At 40.5% G+C, this 22,429-nt stretch overlaps 1 protein-coding gene across 12 annotated transcripts in view; it reads left to right on the forward strand.

Annotated features, from left to right (window-relative positions):
* LOC147338018 (protocadherin gamma-C5-like) overlaps window positions 1–22,429 on the forward strand; it is a 308,494-nt gene that overhangs the window by 45,752 nt on the left and 240,313 nt on the right. For 2 of the 12 annotated variants that reach the window (XM_086314475.1, XM_086314619.1), the window contains exon 1: window positions 5,822–8,275. The exons of 8 other annotated variants lie outside the window; for them this stretch is intronic. In XM_086314475.1, the coding sequence (XP_086170601.1) occupies window positions 5,897–8,275 (2,379 nt within the window). In that variant the 5' untranslated portion in view covers window positions 5,822–5,896. Of the gene's footprint in view, window positions 1–1,161; window positions 3,690–5,821; window positions 8,276–22,429 lie in introns of those variants that run through there. 2 more of the 12 variants (XM_086314354.1, XM_086314550.1) reach the window with 2 other exon arrangements.

A 22,429-nucleotide genomic window follows, 5' to 3' on the forward strand; every position in this document is an offset into this window, starting at 1 on the left:
ACATACAAAATTCTTAACTCATCCCAGACCTGCAGACATTATTTTACTGTTTAATGCTTGGTGTTTTTACATTAGGTTATTACCAGACATTGAGTGAGACAATCTTTGTTTACTAAGAAAAGAAGATACTTAAATTATTACAAGATCTAATCTCTCTTGGTAATTTAAGATTTACAAAAAATAAGGATGTATTTCTCTAACTTGTCGGTCTTTTATTTTTTGAATGCACATGGCAACAGCTTTAGTTCATTCCTACCTGCTTGAATTTAGAAGTGGATGTAAGAGTTAATACCCGCACAAATCATAAACTTTATGTGAGATATTTGTTTCTCTAAGGCATTACCTTATTCCGATGGTAATAGTGGAAAGTCATTGTTCTTTGTCGAGATATTTTAGCTTGTTTGTTAAATAAATTCAATGAAACAAGTTATATGGAACATCCTTGAGCTACTAAATTTGATTCTGCTGTATATTATCCAAGGGTATCACTTATAATATTTGTTTTTGGCATTTTTGAATCAAATGTCTTATGTTTCTATACACAAAATTGATTAAAAAATAAAAAAAAGTGAGGCATTGATTGAATAAGTAAAGCAGTTTACATTAGGGCAATATTTGTGGTTCCCTTTTATTAATTTCTCAGGAACTTATTTTATGTCTGATGTAGAAATGGATACTAGAGGTCTTCCTTGAAGTGTACTTGAGAGATGGTTGATAATGAATATAGTATATTGCCACTATTCCTTAAGGTCTTTGATTTTGGCTCATGTGCACACAAGTTGCTTTCTATAGATTTAGTAACAGCCCTTGCAGATGGATTAGTATCGGTTTGAATTTGTAAGCAACTATAGCTCTTACTTGTCTTTTGCAGGATTACACATGGATTTGTTTAACATATGGTTTATTATTTCATTGAAAGGCGCACCACAGGTGGAAAAGGAAAAAAGAAGAAATCTGTATGAATGACCAAATAACACCGAAGTCTAGATTGTCATTATTTATATTGATTAATAAGGGCGTTATAACTCGAAGCTGGCCTCTTGTTTGGGTTTGCAGTGCTATAATTTAACGAAACTCTTGGTGTCACTGTGCACCAACAAAGACAGGAGGTCTCTATTCTTCATCTATTCTTTTCTGCCATTGCGAAGCCTTATTTTGGTGTAGCGTGTCTAGGTTGAGGGCATTACAAAAGGCAAACGCTGGGATTATTTAGAATATTCAAAAAGAGCACTATTTTTGATCACTTTCAAGGAATTTTCCAGGAAAGGATTAAACCTTATTCGATCATGGGAAGTGCAGTATACGGAAGATTGGCTATGAATTGCTATTGTGTGGTTTTCCTTTTCGTGGCCTTGCATTTCGCCCATGGAGACGTGAGCTACACTATCGCAGAGGAGATGAAAGGCGGATTTGTGATAGGGAATATCGCCAAAGATCTGGGTCTTGGGATGGCGACTCTTTCCTCGCGTAAAGCCCGCATTGACACAGACAGAGACGATAAAAGGTATTGTGACATTAATCTGAGCACCGGAGATTTGACTGTCAGTGACAGGATCGACAGGGAAAGTCTTTGTGGTAAAAAAGCCAGCTGCGTTTTAAAAGAGGAGCTTGTGCTGGAAAACCCTTTAGAGCTTCATCGCATCAGTATTCATGTGCAAGATATAAATGATAACGCGCCAGAGTTTAGTGAGGATCTGATTTCATTTGAAATAAGAGAATCGGCAGACAAAGGAGAGAGATTTTTACTTACGGAAGCCCGCGATGCCGACATAGGCACAAACGCTGTGCAACGGTACAATTTACAAAACAATGAGCATTTCACCATTAATGTAAATACAGATGTTAGTGGAAGGAAACATTCCGAATTGGTTTTGTTAAAAGAACTAGACCGAGAAAAAGCGAAAGAGCTGAAATTAGTGCTTACAGCTGTAGATGGTGGATCTCCTCAGAGATCAGGTACTGCGATTATTCGCATCACTGTGTTGGATGCTAATGATAACGCCCCAGTGTTCAGCCAGGCCGTTTATGAAGCCAGTGTGCCTGAAAACTCTCTTTTAGATACCGTAGTTGTTACAGTGAGCGCAACCGATGCAGACACTGGCCCAAATGGTGATATTACATATAACTTCGATCATGTCTCTGATGAGCATGCATCTTTGTTTTCACTGAATCATAAGACAGGAGAGGTAAAAGTTATCGGGTCACTTGATTATGAAACGGAGACTTCAATAGAGCTGCGAGTAAGAGCAAAGGACGGACCGGGTCTTACCTCTTATTGTACAGTAGTTATAGATATAACTGATGTCAATGACAACCCACCAGCCATCAATTTGAAATCACTAACTAACCCCATACCTGAGAACGTGCCACCTGGTACAGAGGTGGGCATCATTAACGTGCAGGACAGAGATTCTGAGAATAACCGACAGGTCCGTTGCTCCATCCAGCAGGGTGTCCCCTTTAGGTTGGTTCCGTCTATTAAAAACTATTATTCTCTGGTGACCACAGGACAACTGGACCGTGAACTAGTATCTGATTACAACATTACAATAACTGCCACTGACGAGGGCTCTCCACCTCTGTCCTCTTCTAAAAGTGTTCAGTTATCTGTAGCTGACATCAACGACAACCCACCTGTGTTTGAGGAACAGTCGTACAACGCATATGTGAGTGAGAATAACAAACCGGGCTCCACTTTATGTTCCGTTAGTGCTCGAGACCCCGACTGGAGACAGAACGGTACAGTGGTTTATTCTCTGTTAGCTGGTGAGGTGAACGGTGCCCCGGTGTCCTTCTATCTGTCTGTGAACGGAGACACGGGTGTGATCCACTCTGTGAGGTCGTTTGATTATGAACAGTTCAAGAGTTTTAAAGTCCACGTGATGGCCAGAGACAACGGTTCTCCTCCTCTAAGCAGCAACGTGACCGTGAGTGTGTTCATCTCAGATGTGAATGACAACTCTCCTCAGATCCTGTATCCCTCACCGGAGGGCAATTCCTTCATGACCGAGCTGGTCCCCAAAGTTGCACACGGAGGCTCTCTGGTGTCCAAAGTGATCGCGGTGGACGCGGACTCCGGACAGAACGCCTGGCTGTCCTATCATATAGTCAAATCCACTGATCCGGGACTTTTTACTATTAGTGTCCACAGCGGAGAGATCAGGACACAGCGGGACATTTCTGAATCTGACAGCATGAAACAGAACCTTGTAGTGGCAGTGAAAGATAACGGACAGCCCTCTCTGTCTGCCACCTGTTCCATGTATTTACTCATTTCTGATAATTTGGCTGAGGTACCAGAACTGAAGGATCTGTCTTATAATGAGAACAATTCCAAACTGACCTCTTATCTGATCATCGCACTGGTGTCTGTCTCTACGTTTTTTCTGACTTTCATCATCATCATCCTGGGTTTGAGGTTTTGTCGCAGGAGAAAGCCCAGACTGTTGTTTGATGGAGCAGTTGCCATCCCCAGCGGTTATCTCCCTCCTAATTACGCAGATGTTGATGGCACAGGAACTTTACGCAGCACTTACAATTATGATGCGTACCTGACCACAGGTTCAAGAACCAGTGACTTTAAGTTTGTGACATCATACAATGACAACACGCTGCCTGCTGACCAGACTCTGAAGAAAAGTCCATCAGACTTTGCTGATGTTTTTGGAGATTGTGGTGGTTCTCCTGAGGTAAGGGTGTCAAATGTTCGATACATTATTTTAACAGATAAAACGTTCACTCTTTCCTCCAGTCAATCTTTTTTCGCTTTTTCTAAAATCCCGTTATAGTATTTATCACACTTTGCCTGTTGCCTCTGACATTATTTTTACTGCTACTTTTGAAGGGAAAGTTTCTTGATGTTGTTGAAATCATTTTCTCCTGGTTTTGTTTTAATGGGTTGCTGTCTTTACGGTCCTCTACATCAACGAAAAGTTTACATTTTGACATAGTGGAAAATTTGTATGTCTTACAAAAGCAAGTATTAGTTTTACAAAAACAAGTAGTGATAGCACTATTGTGTTTAGACACGCGCCCCCTTTGTTTCAGCTTTTCTGTTTCTTTTGTCATCGTATATTACGCAGATCTTCCCATGATCTAATTTTAAAAGTGCAGTCGCTCACATGTTATCTACAGTTGCTTCCTAATGTACACATGCTGTTCAGATTCGAGTCTTCGTGTGTAACATATTCTCAAAGTTTCTTTTGAACTTGTTTTCTTGTGTTTAAACCTACATATATATGAGCTAAATAATATGTCACCCATATTTTAGCAAACCATTTGTGACCCGAGGTATGCACCCATTTCAATAGGGATTAGCCGTAGGCATACAGTCAGTTTACAGGGTTTTTAATGCTAATACAAAATAAAATCTTTCTAAACATGTAACAGTAGCACCCAAAACAATTAAAAGCTCTACTTTATTAAATACATTTAAAACTATAAAATTGTACAATTGTAAGTGGAAGACAGGACAAGCGCTGCGGGGAATCTATTAAAAACTAGTCACTCTTACAATGAAAGACAAACAAATAAACAAAATAAACAAACAACCACAACCGTCAAAATAGTCCTCAGCGCTTTGCTGTCAAGTTAAACCAGTTTTAAAACAAATTATCTGTAATTTGTAACAGGACATCACTTGCACAGAAAAATCTACCTCAGAAGGAATATCCCCCCACTTCTCTTCATGTATGTGTTTCAGTTACCTGTCTCCAGGTTAGGGTCGCACCCTAATAAGTATCGGCAAGCGGAGGCGGAGTCCGCTAAAAGTTTCTCCATAGGAATAAAACTGTGTTTTCCTCCTAAAGCGGTAAATAACTTTAAACCTCTACCAAACTACCAAAACTCAAGCGGAACATTTTTTGTGACCTACCACTCCTATGGGACCCACATCTAGCCTTCATTGAAAAGTTAAAAAAGAGAAACAACACGGCTTAGACCAGGGAGTCACACAGCTCCAGGTTCACACAAGAGATCGACTAATTACCTGCACCTGCCCCAGCCCCGCCTCCCAGGGTCGGTTCTCAGACTCAGGTCACACCTCTCACACCTTTGTCACATTGCTTTCACGAATAGTGGAAGTGCAGGTCTTTGTTTAACTATCTCCTCTTTCTTTTCTTTTCTTTTTTCAAATGTTGCAATTATTGACTTACATGTTCACATTTTTATTGGAACTGATCACAGAGGTAAAGTTCTTGAATATTATAAAACGTTGTGGCCGTTAAAATCTTCTTGCTTTTCCTTCTCGAGTCTCTGTTCTGATACAGAAATGTCAATTGAGATTAATGTTTAATTTAAATATTTCGAAAATTACTCAAGCATTTTTAGTAGCTTAAAAAACAAATAAAAATAAAACTATTTCAGTAGTTTGAAGCATTTTTAACACCGTTTACAAACATTTAATTGTTTTTCAAAAGTTATCATGTAAATCCTAGCCACACATTTTCAGTGAACACAGATATTTAAACTTTAATTTGTATCACATTTTGTATACAATAATGATCTAAACTTTTGCAGATATGAGTTTCCATCGGCAGCATTGCTCAGTATACAGCGACCTTTCGGATTAATGCATTTTTTTTTATCTGTCTGCACACTTCAATATACACTTTTACTTTTAAATTAAGGTTCAACGTTCGTCCATAAACGCTTCCATGCGCCTTGTACAGGGCTGCTGCTCAATGCAATCTTTAAATTAGACTCACGATGTCGCTGTCCACCTTGCCTATCTTAAAATCCACACCTATTTGTCGAGGCAGAATGTGTTCTAATGTGCTGCAGTTGGTCATCGAAGGACAGGCAGACGTGGTTTTAGATTGTGCTGATTTTGGCTTAAATAATATTTGTGTCTTTGCTGTATTCCTGCGCATTACAGAGGAAACATTTACATGTCAAGATGGTTAACGCGACATTTGGAATACACACCCTTGTCGTTGCTTTACTCTTCTTTTGTTTGTATTTTGTCAGCGGGGATATAAGCTACTCTTTTACAGAGGAAATGCGACACGGGACTGTGATCGGAAATATCGCCAAAGACCTCGGCATCGACGCAAATACACTATCTCTTCGAAAGGCTCGTATTGATACTGAAGGAAGCGACAAACGATTCTGTGAAATAAACCTCCGATACGGAGATCTGATTGTTGCCGAAAGGATTGACAGAGAGGGCCTGTGTGGAGACAAAGCATCCTGCGTTTTAAAACAAGAACTCATGTTGGAGAATCCATTAGAACTGCAGCGAATCAGCCTACATGTCCAGGATATAAATGACAACTCCCCACAGTTTAATAAGAATTTGATCCATATAGATATTAGTGAATCTGCGTCAAAAGGTGCTCGTTTTCCAATAGAAGAAGCGCACGATGCCGACATAGGTAAAAATTCAGTTCAATCATACAACCTACAGACGAATGAAAATTTTTTCCTTGGAGTTGGAACCAATTCTGTAGAACTTGTCCTTAACAAAGAGCTCGATCGTGAAACATTACAAGAAATCAATCTACTTCTGACCGCTTTAGATGGTGGTTCCCCTCAAAGATCAGGTACCGTGGTCATTCACATTACTGTTTTGGACGCTAATGATAACGTGCCAGTGTTTAGCCAGGCCGTTTATAAAGCCAGTCTGTCAGAAAACTCTCCCATGGGTACTGTTGTGCTGACAGTAAAAGCAATTGATGCAGATGAAGGACTAAATGGAGAAGTTACATATGACTTTGGACACGTTCCAGAAGACGTTAAGTCAATATTTGCCATAGATTATAAAACAGGGGATATAAAATTGTCCGCTACAGTTGATTATGAAACAGTGAGATTGTTTGAGCTTCGCATAACTGCGAAAGATGGTTTAGGATTAACTTCCTATGCTAAAGTCATAATAGATGTTACTGATGTGAATGACAACCCCCCTGTAATATATATAAAGTCACTGTCGAACCCCATACCCGAACACTTGTCACCTGGTACAGAGGTGGGCATAATTAACGTGCAGGACAGAGACTCTGAGAATAACCGACAGGTCCGCTGCTCCATCCAGCAGGGTGTCCCCTTTAAGTTGGTTCCTTCTATTAAAAACTATTATTCTCTGGTGACCACAGGGCAACTAGACCGCGAACTACTGTCTGATTACAACATTACAATCACTGCCACTGACGAGGGCTCTCCACCTCTGTCGTCGACTAAAAGTGTTCAGTTATCTGTAGCTGACATCAACGACAACCCACCTGTGTTTGAGGAACAGTCGTACAACGCATATGTGAGTGAGAATAACAAACCTGGCTCCACTTTATGTTCCGTTAGTGCTCGAGACCCCGACTGGAGACAGAATGGCACAGTGGTTTATTCTCTGTTAGCTGGTGAGGTGAACGGTGCCCCGGTGTCCTCCTATCTGTCTTTGAACGGAGACACGGGTGTGATCCACGCTGTGAGGTCGTTTGATTATGAACAGTTTAGGAGTTTTAAAGTCCACGTGATAGCCAGAGACAACGGTTCTCCTCCTCTCAGCAGCAACGTGACCCTGAGTGTTTTCATCTCAGATGTGAATGACAACTCTCCTCAGATCCTGTATCCCTCCCCGGAGGGCAACTCCTTCATGACCGAGCTGGTCCCCAAAGCTGCACACGGAGGCTCTCTGGTGTCCAAAGTGATCGCGGTGGACGCGGACTCCGGACAGAACGCCTGGCTGTCCTATCAAATAGTCAAATCCACTGATCCGGGACTTTTTACTATTGGTGTCCACAGCGGAGAGATCAGGACACAGCGGGACATTTCTGAATCTGACAGCATGAAACAGAACCTTGTAGTGGCAGTGAAAGATAACGGACAGCCCTCTCTGTCTGCCACCTGTTCCATGTATTTACTTATTTCTGATAACTTGGCTGAGGTGCCAGAACTGAAGGATCTGTCTTATAATGAGAGCAATTCCAAACTGACCTCTTATCTGATCATCGCGCTGGTGTCTGTGTCCACGTTTTTTCTGACTTTCATCATCATCATCCTGGGTTTGAGGTTTTGTCGTAGGAGAAAGCCCAGACTGTTGTTTGATGGAGCAGTTGCCATCCCCAGCGGTTATCTCCCTCCTAATTACACAGATGTTGATGGCACAGGAACTTTACGCAGCACTTACAACTATGACGCGTACCTGACCACAGGTTCAAGAACCAGTGACTTTAAGTTTGTGACATCATACAATGACAACACGCTGCCTGCTGACCAGACTCTGAAGAAAAGTCCATCAGACTTTGCTGATGTCTTTGGAGATTCTTTGGAGACTCCTGAGGTAGGAGGACATGTTTTTGAACTAGGCTCTTGTGTTCCTGTCTTCCAGCCTTACTAATTCATATCAACTTTTTTCCACCATCAAATACCATATTAAATAACCAGTTTAAAAGGGTAGTATGACACCAGGCAGATTATGCTCCTGAAATTTGGTTTTTAATTCAAAATCGACAAATTAAAGTTGAAGTTACTACTGAATGTAAATTGGATTCAGAATTGTTTCATATGCACCTGAGACATATGAGATTTGGTTGACTTTAGAATTTGGATTTTTCATGTGTTACAACTGCAGTCTGCTGACCAGACTCTGAGGAAAAGTCCATCAGAGTTTGTAAATTATTTGGTTAAGAACAAGATTTCCTAAAAGTAGGGCCCTGTTATGTTTTTGTGATTGATGACACATCTTTATAATTCTCTATTGATCTGAACTCTCTGACTTTATACAACCATTTAGATGATCCTCTAGAATACTGTTCTGGTATCATTTCATGGTGTTTATTAATTTGATGTTAATGTTTTGTTTATCCTCTCTGCTCAGAAAGTTAAGAGGTTATGAGACAAGTTTTTAATATGCATCTACATTAGAGTCTTATTTGCAGGAGCAGTTTTCAAATACATATGAGAGAAATCATTCTTAAATTACTGAATATTTGATATTCCAACATGTGTTTTTATAGTATAATATTCTTAATTAGATTCCTAGTACTGAGGCATTATTCCTATTCTTCACTATACTAAATCTATTTTCAAGGGTTACTTTTTGTTAAGATTTCACAAATACAAGGTCTCTGTTGTTTTAAATAGGCTCTCCCTGTATTTATTTATTTGAAATCCACCCAGTTAAAAGCTATTTGTTCATGCTTTGATCATCCCTGAAGAAAAAAATAGCTCCTGATCCACAAAGTATGTTAGGTGTTGTGCTAGTTTTTCATTTCTTGGTTATATATGACATGTACATACAGCAACAGCCATTTCAAAATTGTGCTATTGATTTAGTCTTATAACCTAACTCACCACGCAGTGGTCATATAATTGAACTTAGTCTATACAATCGAATATTGTAGTAGCTTCAAAATGGCTTACGAAGTCTTTTGTTTCCAGGCCACTGGCCTTAACAGTATTACAGTATACAATTGCTATTGGCTGCATAAATGCTCACAATAAATATTTAGGGGTAGTTTTTTATGCCTTGCCAATTTAAAGTCTTTACATGCCAAAATTGGCTTTTGATGATTACTCAGTCATCCAGTATTCACTTCTGTAACAGCAGGTGCATAAAAGTTCTGACCTCTGGGGTCAGAACTTATGCCATTACCAGTGGTGTTACCTGACTTTGTGCGTCTCAGTTTTCACCCAAACTACTAATCACCGCAATGCAGATGAAGCTGAGCTATCAGTGCATTAGTTTTTCATACTTTTATGCTACAAATAAAGTGCAACAATTGTATTCCTCTATATTTTTCTCTATTCTGTAACCTCTAACTGAGAGAACAAATTAAAAACAACAGATGCATAATTCCAGTATCAGCATGCCATACTTTGAGAATGCACAGTCTTGTCTGGTGGTTGGAGAACTATAAGACAATGCAAACTGCTAAATAATATAATTTCAAATTACATGCTGCAAGTTAATCCCTGTTGGAATTCTCAATAGCAGCTTTTCCTTTTCTACTCAGTGATCAACCCTGACATTCAGACCACTGAATAGCACTGGTGCTGTTAAATAATACTTTGATGTTGTGAAACTTTTATTTTTTATACATATAAACTGGTAAGTTATGATGTTACACCAAATTCTTGCATAGGAAGGTTTTCATCATTAACAGCACAGGGAAAAAAAAACAAACATACAAAAGTCTTAACTCATCCCAGACCTGCAGACATTATTTTACTGTTTAATGCTTGGTGTTTTTACATTAGGTTATTACCAGACATTGAGTGAGACAATCTGTGTTTACTAAGAAAAGAAGATACTTTAGTTATTACATGATCTAATCTCTCTTGGTAATTTAAGATTTACAAAAAATAAGGATGTATTTCTCTTACTTGTTGGTCTTTTCTTTGTTGAATACACATGGCAACAGCTTTGGTTCATTCCTACCTGCTTGAAATTAGAAGTGGATTTAAGAGTTAATACCCTCCTAAATCATGCACTTTATGCGAGATATTTGTTTCTCTAAGTTTCACCTTATTCGGATGGTGATAGTGGAAAGTCATTGTTCTTTTTGCAGATATTTCAGGTTGTTTGTTAAAGAAACTCAATGAAACAAGTTATATGGAACATCCTTGAGCTACTGAATTTGATTCTGCTGTATATTATCCAAGGGTATCACTTATAATATTTGTTTTTGGCATTTGTGAATCAAATGTCTTATTTTTCTATATGCAAAAAATGATGGAAAAAAAGAAAAGAAAAATGCAGCATTGATTGAATAAGTAGAGCAGTTTACATTATGACAATATTTGTGGTTCCCTTTTATTGATTTCTCAGGAACTTATTTTATGTCTGATGTAGAAATGAATACTAGAGGTCTTCCTTGAAGTGTGCTTGAGAGATGGTTGATAATGAAAATAGTATATTGCCACTATCCCTTAAGAAATCAGTATGAATGACAAAATAACACCGAAGTCCCTAGAGTGTCAATAATTTTATTGATTAATAAGGGCGTTATAACTCGAAGCTGGCCTCTTGTTTGGGTTTGCAGTGCTATAATTTAACGAAACTCTTGGTGTCACTGTGCACCAACAAAGACAGGAGGTCTCTGTTCTTCATCTATTCTTTTCTGCCATTGCGAAGTCTTATTTTGGTGTAGCGTGTCTAGGTTAAGGGCGTTACAAAAGGCAAACGCTGGGATTATTTAGAATATTTAAAAAGAGCACTATTTTTGATCACTTCCAAGGAATTTTCCAGGAAAGGATTAAACCTTGATCGATCATGGGAAGTGCAGTATACGGAAGATTGGCTATGAATTGCTATTGTGTGGTTTTCCTTTTCGTGGACTTGCATTTCGCCCATGGAGACGTGAGCTACACTATCGCAGAGGAAATGAAAGTCGGATTTGTGATAGGGAATATCGCCAAAGATCTGGGTCTTGGGATTGCAACTCTTTCCTCGCGTAAAGTCCGAATTGACACAGACAGAGACGATAAAAGGTATTGTGATATTAATCTGAGCACCGGAGATTTGACTGTCAGTGACAGGATCGACAGGGAAAGTCTTTGTGGTAAAAAAGCCAGCTGTGTTTTAAAAGAGGAGCTTGTGCTGGAAAACCCTTTAGAGCTTCATCGCATCAGTATTCATGTGCAAGATATAAATGATAACGCGCCAGAGTTTAGTGAGGATCTGATTTCACTTGAAATAACAGAATCGGCAGACAAAGGAGCGAGATTTTTACTTACGGAAGCCCGCGATGCCGACATAGGCACAAATGCTGTCCAACGTTACAATTTACAAAACAATGAGCATTTCACCATTAATGTAAATACAGATGTTAGTGGAAGGAAACATTCCGAATTGGTTTTGTTAAAAGAACTAGATCGAGAAAAAGAGAAAGGGCTGAAATTAGTGCTTACAGCTGTAGATGGTGGATCTCCTCAGAGATCAGGTACTGCGATTATTCACATCACTGTGCTGGATGCTAATGATAACGCCCCAGTGTTCAGCCAGGCCGTTTATGAAGCCAGTGTGCCTGAAAACTCTCTTTTAGATACCGTAGTTGTTACAGTGAGCGCAACCGATGCAGACACTGGCCCAAATGGTGATATTACATATAACTTCGATCATGTCTCTGATGAACATGTATCTTTGTTTTCACTGAATCATAAGACAGGAGAGATAAAAGTTATCGGGTCACTTGATTATGAAACGGAGAGTTCAATAGAGCTGCGAGTAAGAGCAAAGGACGGACCGGGTCTTACCTCTTATTGTACAGTAGTTATAGATATAACTGATGTCAATGACAACCCACCAGCCATCAATTTGAAATCATTAACTAACCCTATACACGAGAACGTCCCACCTGCTACAGAGGTGGGCATCATTAACGTGCAGGACAGAGATTCTGAGAATAACCGACAGGTCCGCTGCTCCATCCAGCAGGGTGTCCCCTTTAAGTTGGTTCCTTCTATTAAAAACTATTATTCTCTGGTGACCACGGGACAACTGGACCGTGAACTAGTGTCCAATTACAACATTACAATCACTGCCACTGACGAGGGCTCTCCACCTCTGTCCTCTTCTAAAAGTGTTCAGTTATCTGTAGCTGACATCAACGACAACCCACCTGTGTTTGAGGAACAGTCGTACAGCGCATATGTGAGTGAGAATAACAAACCGGGCTCCACTTTATGTTCCGTTAGTGCTCGAGACCCCGACTGGAGACAGAACGGTACAGTGGTTTATTCTCTGTTAGCTGGTGAGGTGAACGGTGCCCCGGTGTCCTCCTATCTGTCTGTGAACGGAGACACGGGTGTGATCCACGCTGTGAGGTCGTTTGATTATGAACAGTTCAGGAATTTCAAAGTCCACGTGATGGCCAGAGACAATGGTTCTCCTCCTCTCAGCAGCAACGTGACCGTGCGTGTGTTCATCTCAGATGTGAATGACAACTCTCCTCAGATCCTGTATCCCTCCCCGGAGGGCAACTCCTTCATGACCGAGCTGGTCCCCAAAGCTGCACACGGAGGCTCTCTGGTGTCCAAAGTGATCGCGGTGGACGCAGACTCCGGACAGAACGCTTGGTTGTCCTATCATATAGTCAAATCCACTGATCCGGGACTTTTTACTATTGGTGTCCACAGCGGAGAGATCAGGACACAGCGGGACATTTCTGAATCTGACAGCATGAAACAGAACCTTGTAGTGGCAGTGAAAGATAACGGACAGCCCTCTCTGTCTGCCACCTGTTCCATGTATTTACTTATTTCTGATAACTTGGCTGAGGTGCCAGAACTGAAGGATCTGTCTTTTAATGAGAGCAATTCCAAACTGACCTCTTATCTGATCATCGCGCTGGTGTCTGTGTCCACGTTTTTTCTGACTTTTATCATCATCATCCTGGGTTTGAGGTTTTGTCGCAGGAGAAAGCCCAGACTGTTGTTTGATGGAGCAGTTGCCATCCCCAGTGGTTATCTTCCTCCTAATTACACAGATGTTGATGGCACAGGAACTTTACGCAGCACTTACAACTATGACGCGTACCTAACCACAGGTTCAAGAACCAGTGACTTTAAGTTTGTGACATCATACAATGACAACACGCTGCCTGCTGACCAGACTCTGAAGAAAAGTCCATCAGACTTTACAGATGTGTTTGGAGATGGCGATATGTCTCCTAAGGTAGGAAGATATCGCATGTCCTATTTTCAATAACTGTACAGCTTGTAAATATTGGTTAATTTCAAAGCGTTTGGAGGCTGTGATACTTCTGCCAATTAAGGAAATTGAATATTTTCTTTTTTGTTTTTGATAAAACACTCATACTGAGCAGGTTTTTTTCGCACGTGGTTCTTAAACTTTGCTTTTAAATAAGAAACAGACCGCTGTACAAGTAAAAGATAGATACTTTCACTTGATGTTAATCCTCTGTTTCTTGATATGATCGTGTTTTTTCTTGTTAGTTTTTAATCTTGTACTTGTACCTTGATTTTCTTAACACTTACATGGTGTGGTGTTATGTTCTTGAGAGTTACGGTCTGTCCATCATAACGTATTCAATAGAAGAGTTAAAAAAGTGAACTCTTTACGTGACAGGTTTCTGAGTATGTGTATGATAGTATTAAATTGAATAGTATTAAATGAAAAGTTTGGTTTGGCATTCTTTGTTCATTTTGCTCAAAGGCCAAACAAAAGATTCCCTTGGGCAGTTAAGCTGTTAAGGGTTTCTTAGAGGAAAGATCCCAAAAATGCTCTAATGTTCTTACTTATCACCTTCAGTATTAAACAGATTATCACACGTGCCTATGTCCTCTGCTGTCATCACATATCATCTTAGATCACCTGCAGGACATTTAGTATATTTTAGACAGTTCCATCACAACAATAAATAAAAGAATAACTTTTGTAAAATATGTGTTTTCTGACAACAGAACAATTCTACAAACCTGTCTAATGAATGGCAGGTGTCGTTGAACTTATACTGTTGGTGCATGTTGACTCAAGAGCTTTGAAACACAGTCTATGGTGTCTTGTTTTATTGTTTATTTAACTGGCCAAAAGTATCTGTGTTTCAATTAAAGTTAGCCAGCGTGGGTCAGAGTTGTAATACTTTTCTTGTTCTTCTGTTCGAGAGGCAGAGAGGCGGTTGGAATTGCTGTTTTTCCACTTTGCCATGAGTTTATCAGTTGCCCTTGTCTGTGTCTTTGGAGCCGACATGCAGCTGGTACTCTGTGTCTCTGTCCTTGGTGCTGAGCAGGCCTAGTCCATGCTATCCTTGGTGCTGAACCTTTTGTTTCCTCTTGTGACGTATTTTCATGGGGAATGCGCTGCTATGCTGCTATGTTTTATGTATAACTTTTTTAATTATTTTTTAATTTTTAGGCTACAGTTTAACAGTTTCATTTGTTTTTATGGAGACGTGTGTTCCATTTTCCTAACAAGATTTTGCTATGACATCACATCTATTCCTAAGTATGATTAAAAATAAGGAAAAGTAGAATCACAAGTGTAACCGGATAAAAATGTTTGTGGTCACATAGTGACAATTCACGTTATACATGACTATCGGTAGCGAATTGTACATATTTATAGAAGTTGTTTCTTCATGAAAGAAGTAGTAATATCCCTCCTTTATCTTAAATCTCATGGTAACTGAGGTAATGCTTGTATTGACATATTTTACTGAAACACTGAAAGCACTGGTTTGGTTCTTTGTTATTTTCTGTTATTATTCATTGCATATTTTTAGTGAACTAATGTTTCTTTAATGGTCTTCGTATAAGTTAAGGGCAGGGTTTTTGTGCGTCTCAAGACAAAATTCTAAAAGTTATCCAGACTATTTAGGGAGACTTAAACAGGAAAACCAAGACTGACTTTCAAGCAACGGCAAAATGTTAAAAATGCAGCCAAAATGTAAATGATGCGTGGAAAAATATACGAAGCATTTTGTGTGTTTTCAAAGTTTTGATTCGGATGAGAGATAATGCAATTTAATGGAGCCTTTAAACATCAATGAAAAAAAAGTCACATAAAGAGTAGTGAAGAAAAAATTACAGAATCCTGCCTTCATACAGCTGTGTTTGAATACCCGCGTTGAAATGTTTTTGTTAAAGTATAAAAGAGAAATGATATCTTCACGGATCAAGCAAAAACGTTTTCTCCAAAACTGTTATGTGCTATTTATGCTCAGGGTGTCACTATAGACCAGCAAAGCAGGAGGATTTCAACCTACTTTGCACACCACCCATCAGTGGGTTCGACCATTCTATTTTCTGCAGTCTACAATACCAGCGACAAAAAATAGAAATATACTGATCCAGTGACTTGTTTTTAAAGATTTAAATTAACGTGTTTTAACTTCTGTAGTGCTGTCATAGGATGGCGCACAGACAGCGTGTTTGTCAAAGCCTTTGCTTTTTTTCCCTCTTTGATATAATCCAATACGCACACGGAGATCTGAGCTATTCTGCACATGAGGAGCTGAAGCGCGGATCTGTTATTGGAAATATCGCTAAAGATCTCGGGCTGGATCTGGGTCGGCTATCTGCTCGAAAACCTCGTGTTGACTTGGAAGGAAGCGAAAGACAGTATTGTGGAATAAACCAGAGAAGCGGAGATTTATTCGTTGCGGAGAGAATAGACCGAGAGGAGCACTGTGGAGAAAGGCCTTCGTGTGTTCTCAAATTCGACTTGCTGTTAGAGAATCCGTTGGAGCTGCACCGGTTGTCCCTGCAGGTGCAGGACATAAACGACAATGCGCCAATCTTTCCGAAAGATATTATAAAGCTGGAAATTAGAGAATCAGCGGACAAAGGAGCCAGGTATCGCATTAATGCAGCACAAGATGCAGATGTAGGTCAAAATTCTGTTCAAAGCTACATTTTACAAGAAAACGCTCACTTTGTGTTCAGCATTCAGACGACAAGTTCTGGCAGTAAATACGGTGAGCTGGTTTTAGATACGGAGTTAGACCGAGAAGAGAAGCAGGAAATGAAATTACTGCTCACAGCCATGGATGGTGGCTCCCCTCGGAAATCAGGGACAGTGGTCATACACGTAATTGTTCTTGATGCTAATGATAACGCCCCCGTGTTCACAGAGGCCGTATATAGAGCCAGTATACCGGAAAACTCACCACTGAAAACCCCAGTTATCAGAGTAAACGCATCAGATGCAGATGAGGGCGTTAATGGAGAGGTTACATATGAATTTAGTCGACTTTCTGATAAATTACAAAAGCTTTTTTCACTTGATCCGAAAACTGGAGAAATTCTTGTTACAGGTGAAATCGACTATGAAGAGGGGTCGAAATACGAAGTAATTGTTGAAGTCAAAGACGGTTATGGCCTTTCTTCAGAAGCAAAAGTTGTTATTGATATTACTGATGTGAACGACAATGCACCATTTATAAATCTGAAATCATTGTCTAACCCCATACCTGAGAACGCCCCACCTGGTACAGAGGTGGGCATCATTAACATGCAGGACAGAGACTCTGAGAATAACCGACAGGTCCGCTGCTCCATCCAGCAGGGTGTCCCCTTTAAGTTGGTTCCGTCTATTAAAAACTATTATTCTCTGGTGACCACAGGGCAACTAGACCGCGAATTAGTGTCCGATTACAACATTACAATCACTGCCACTGACGAGGGCTCTCCACCTCTGTCCTCTTCTAAATGTGTTCAGTTATCTGTAGCTGACATCAACGACAACCCACCTGTGTTTGAGGAACAGTCGTACAGCGCATATGTGAGTGAGAATAACAAACCTGGCTCCACTTTATGTTCCATTAGTGCTCGAGACCCCGACTGGAGACAGAACGGTACAGTGGTTTATTCTCTGTTAGCTAGTGAGGTGAACGGTGCCCCGGTGTCCTCCTATCTGTCTGTGAACGGAGACACGGGTGTGATCCACGCTGTGAGGTCGTTTGATTATGAACAGTTCAGGAATTTCAAAGTCCACGTGATGGCCAGAGACAACGGTTCTCCTCCTCTCAGCAGCAACGTGACCGTGAGTGTGTTCATCTCAGATATGAATGACAACTCTCCTCAGATCCTGTACCCCTCCCCGAAGGGCAACTCCTTCATGACCGAGCTGGTCCCCAAAGCTGCACACGGAGGCTCTCTGGTGTCCAAAGTGATCGCGGTGGACGCGGACTCCGGACAGAACGCCTGGCTGTCCTATCATATAGTCAAATCCACAGATCCGGGACTTTTTACCATTGGTGTCCACAGCGGAGAGATCAGGACACAGCGGGACATTTCTGAATCTGACAGCATGAAACAGAACCTTGTAGTGGCAGTGAAAGATAACGGACAGCCCTCTCTGTCTGCCACCTGTTCCATGTATTTACTTATTTCTGATAACTTGGCTGAGGTGCCAGAACTGAAGGATCTGTCTTATAATGAGAGCAATTCCAAACTGACCTCTTATCTGATCATCGCACTGGTGTCTGTGTCCACGTTTTTTCTGACTTTTATCATCATCATCCTGGGTTTGAGGTTTTGTCGCAGGAGAAAGCCCAGACTGTTGTTTGATGGAGCAGTTGCCATCCCCAGCGGTTATCTCCCTCCTAATTACGCAGATGTTGATGGCACAGGAACTTTACGCAGCACTTATAATTATGACGCGTACCTGACCACAGGTTCTAGAACCAGTGACTTTAAGTTTGTGACATCGTACAATGACAACACGCTGCCTGCTGAAGAGACTCTGAAGAAAAGTCCATCAGACTTTGGTGATGTATTCGGCGACTGCAATCCTTCACCAGAGGTAGGAACAGGCGTTTTACATTCATTTTCTGTCTTCCTCACAGTCTTGCAGCGATGCAGAAAGTACTTTTATGAACACAATCAATCTATTTTTCTTGCGCTTTTTAAAATATTTATTTTAAGTAACATATCACATGCCAGAGTAAACAAAAATTCCTTGGGTAAGTTCCGTTAGCAGTTTGGGCACGCTTCACTGTGTCTTTCACGTGTTCTAAATGTGCGTGATGTGATAGTTCATTACTAATTAATTATATACTTTATTATTTTAATTCTCTTCAGTAAAACTGTTTAGCTTATTGCGTTTTCTCTGGTTTAAACTTTTGAGCACTATATCCGCTTCTTCATCCTGTCTCTGACCTTGTTGCTGAACAAACTGAACTGGCTGCGCGTGGTATTAATATTCAGGAAAAACTTTCTGGATTTTTAGATTTGTTTTCCATTTTGAAAACACTTTAGATTACAGTGAAGTTATTTTCACCAACACATATGTGCCTCATTTATTGTGTTGCAGTTTGTCTTTTAAATAAATTACCTTTTATTATTAGGAAAACAGATCATATCATTGGAGTGACTAAAGTAAAATGGTTATCGGCGGCCTAGTGTTTAAGCATCTGTAACTGAAGTATTACATGTCTATTTTGTTTTCTACGCCGTTAACCGCGCTTTTCTGAATGTTTATAATTGTCTGTTACTATTTAAGATCCCTCAGGAATCATAATGTAAACATCTCCTTTACCGTTTTATACGGAGTGAAACATAAACACCAAAATAGCCCTCGTTTAGGTCAGTTTGAAATTTATCACTCATTTTAATTATCTGTTAGGTCATAGTCGTGGCCTTCGGTGATATCGGTTAAACATTTTTTTTAAACTTGTCATTGGAAATTTATTGGAACTTTTTTGGGGGGGAGAAAGGGAAAGAAAAATTGTTGCAAGACATAGAGAGAGAAAGTGTTAAAGAAGGTTGGAGACTTTTTGACTTCGATGTGATTTTGAAATGCCTTACATTAAAACTAGAGGAAATGATCTGCTGAAAATGTTGTATCGCACGTCAAAGTTTTCTATGATTATCGCATTCTTTAGAAGGACCACCTTAGAGAGACATTATTTTCAAAACCTTGTAACACATGATATGAGCATCGCCGTTGAATTAAACATATAGCACAAAATAAATAAATAAATAACAAAGAAAAATAAAAAATAGCGCATTATTACACTTTCTTACGATTTTATTAAAGTTTACTTTTGAACAACCACTTTGTCAAAAAAAAAAAAAAACACCAACAACAAAAACAACAACAAAAACAAAAACAACAACAGAAAAGGCATTTAAAAATACTTTCTGATATTATTATATATCCTTTGCACTCACGGTGTCACTATACACCAGCTATGGACTTAGTGTTGAACCCATGTTGCACACCACCCATCAGAACGAGCACACTGCTTTATCTAGTCATCAACAGCATCGACAGTTGCTTGAAAGGCTCATATACTGATCTAGGGACGTATTTCTTAAGGGTTCAAATAGCGTGTTTTAAACTGTTTAGTGCTTTCTCAGGATGATGCAGAGCCGAAGTCTTTGTCAAAGCCTCAGTTTTGTGTTTCTCTTTGTTATGGCGCAATACGCAAACGGAGATCTGAGCTATTCCGTACAAGAGGAGCTGAAACGCGGATCTGTTATTGGAAATATCGCTAAAGATCTCGGGCTGGATCTTGGTCGACTGTCTGCTCGAAAACCTCGTGTTGACTTGGAAGGAAGCGAAAGACAGTATTGTGGAATAAACCAGAGAAGCGGAGATTTATTCGTTGCGGAGAGAATAGACCGAGAGGAGCACTGTGGAGAAAGGCCTTCGTGTGTTCTCAAATTCGACTTGCTGTTAGAGAATCCGTTGGAGCTGCACCGGTTGTCCCTGCAGGTGCAGGACATAAACGACAATGCGCCAATCTTTCCGAAAGATATTATAAAGCTGGAAATTACAGAATCAGCGGACAAAGGAGCCAGGTATCGCATTAATAGAGCACATGACGCAGATGTAGGTCAAAATTCCGTTCAAAGCTACATTTTACAAGAAAACGCTCACTTTGTGTTCAGCATTCAGACGACAAGTTCTGGCAGTAAATACGGTGAGCTGGTTTTAGATACGGAGTTAGACCGAGAAGAGAAGCAGGAAATGAAATTACTGCTCACAGCCATGGATGGTGGCTCCCCTCGGAAATCAGGGACAGTGGTCATACACGTAATTGTTCTTGATGCTAATGATAACGCCCCCGTGTTCACAGAGGCCGTATATAGAGCCAGTATACCGGAAAACTCACCACTGAAAACTCCAGTTATCAGAGTAAACGCATCAGATGCAGATGAGGGAGTTAATGGAGAGGTTACTTATGAATTTAGTCGACCTTCTGATAAATTAGAAAAGCTTTTTTCACTTGATCCCAAAACTGGAGAAATTCTTGTTACAGGTGATATCGATTATGAAGAGGGGTCGAAATACGAATTGCCTGTTGAAGCAAAAGACGGTTATGGCCTGTCTTCAGAAGCAAAAGTTATTATTGATATAACTGATGAGAACGACAATGCACCATTTATAAATCTGAAATCATTGTCTAACCCCATACCTGAGAACGCCCCACCTGGTACAGAGGTGGGCATCATTAACGTGCAGGACAGAGACTCTGAGAATAACCGACAGGTCCGCTGCTCCATCCAGCAGGGTGTCCCCTTTAAGTTGGTTCCTTCTATTAAAAACTATTATTCTCTGGTGACCACAGGACAACTGGACCGCGAATTAGTGTCCGATTACAACATTACAATCACTGCCACTGACGAGGGCTCCCCACCTCTGTCGTCGACTAAAAGTGTTCAGTTATCTGTAGCTGACATCAACGACAACCCACCTGTGTTTGAGGAACAGTCGTACAGCGCATATGTGAGTGAGAATAACAAACCGGGCTCCACGTTATGTTCCGTTAGTGCTCGAGACCCCGACTGGAGACAGAACGGTACAGTGGTTTATTCTCTGTTAGCTGGTGAGGTGAACGGTGCCCCGGTGTCCTCTTATCTGTCTGTGAACGGAGACACGGGTGTGATCCACGCTGTGAGGTCGTTTGATTACGAACAGTTCAGGAGTTTTAAAGTCCACGTGATGGCCAGAGACAACGGTTCTCCTCCTCTAAGCAGCAACGTGACCGTGAGTGTGTTCATCTCAGATGTGAATGACAACTCTCCTCAGATCCTGTACCCCTCCCCGGAGGGCAATTCCTTCATGACCGAGCTGGTCCCCAAAGCTGCACACGGAGGCTCTCTGGTGTCCAAAGTGATCGCGGTGGACGCGGACTCCGGACAGAACGCTTGGTTGTCCTATCATATAGTCAAATCCACTGATCCGGGACTTTTTACTATTGGTGTCCACAGCGGAGAGATCAGGACACAGCGGGACATTTCTGAATCTGACCGCATGAAACAGAACCTTGTAGTGGCAGTGAAAGATAACGGACAGCCCTCTCTGTCTGCCACCTGTTCCATGTATTTACTTATTTCTGATAACTTGGCTGAGGTGCCAGAACTGAAGGATCTGTCTTATAATGAGAGCAATTCCAAACTGACCTCTTATCTGATCATCGCGCTGGTGTCTGTGTCCACGTTTTTTCTGACTTTCATCATCATCATTCTGGGTTTGAGGTTTTGTCGCAGGAGAAAGCCCAGACTGTTGTTTGATGGAGCAGTTGCCATCCCCAGCGGTTATCTCCCTCCTAATTACGCAGATGTTGATGGCACAGGAACTTTACGCAGCACTTACAATTATGACGCGTACCTAACCACAGGTTCAAGAACCAGTGATTTTAAGTTTGTGACATCATACAATGACAACACGCTGCCTGCTGACCAGACTCTGAAGAAAAGTCCATCAGACTTTGCTGATGTATTCGGGGACTGCGATACTGCCACTGAGGTATGATGCATAATTATTCCCTTCACATTAGTTCCAATGAGACAGCCACGCTTCTCTCAATCTTGTTATTTGCCATTCAGGTTTTATTTTGGTGTTTACTTTGAGACGTTCGAGGACTGTTCGTTGAAAATTCGCTTTGCTGACTCAAGGTTTCCGATTTTCTTACACATTTCAGACTTTTTGTTCACTTATTCGATAGTGTTCACGCGGAAGAAATTCATGGTGTTTATGTTATTTTAAAATTAATTTCTGCTGCCATACAGTTTAAGTTTG

Source organism: Aulonocara sp. 'chitande type north' Nkhata Bay, linkage group LG2 (genome assembly GCF_057382095.1).
Source record: "Aulonocara sp. 'chitande type north' Nkhata Bay isolate Kocher_YH1m ecotype deep benthic linkage group LG2, A_spYH_male_GT1.1, whole genome shotgun sequence".
Classification (NCBI taxonomy): domain Eukaryota; kingdom Metazoa; phylum Chordata; class Actinopteri; order Cichliformes; family Cichlidae; genus Aulonocara; species Aulonocara sp. 'chitande type north' Nkhata Bay.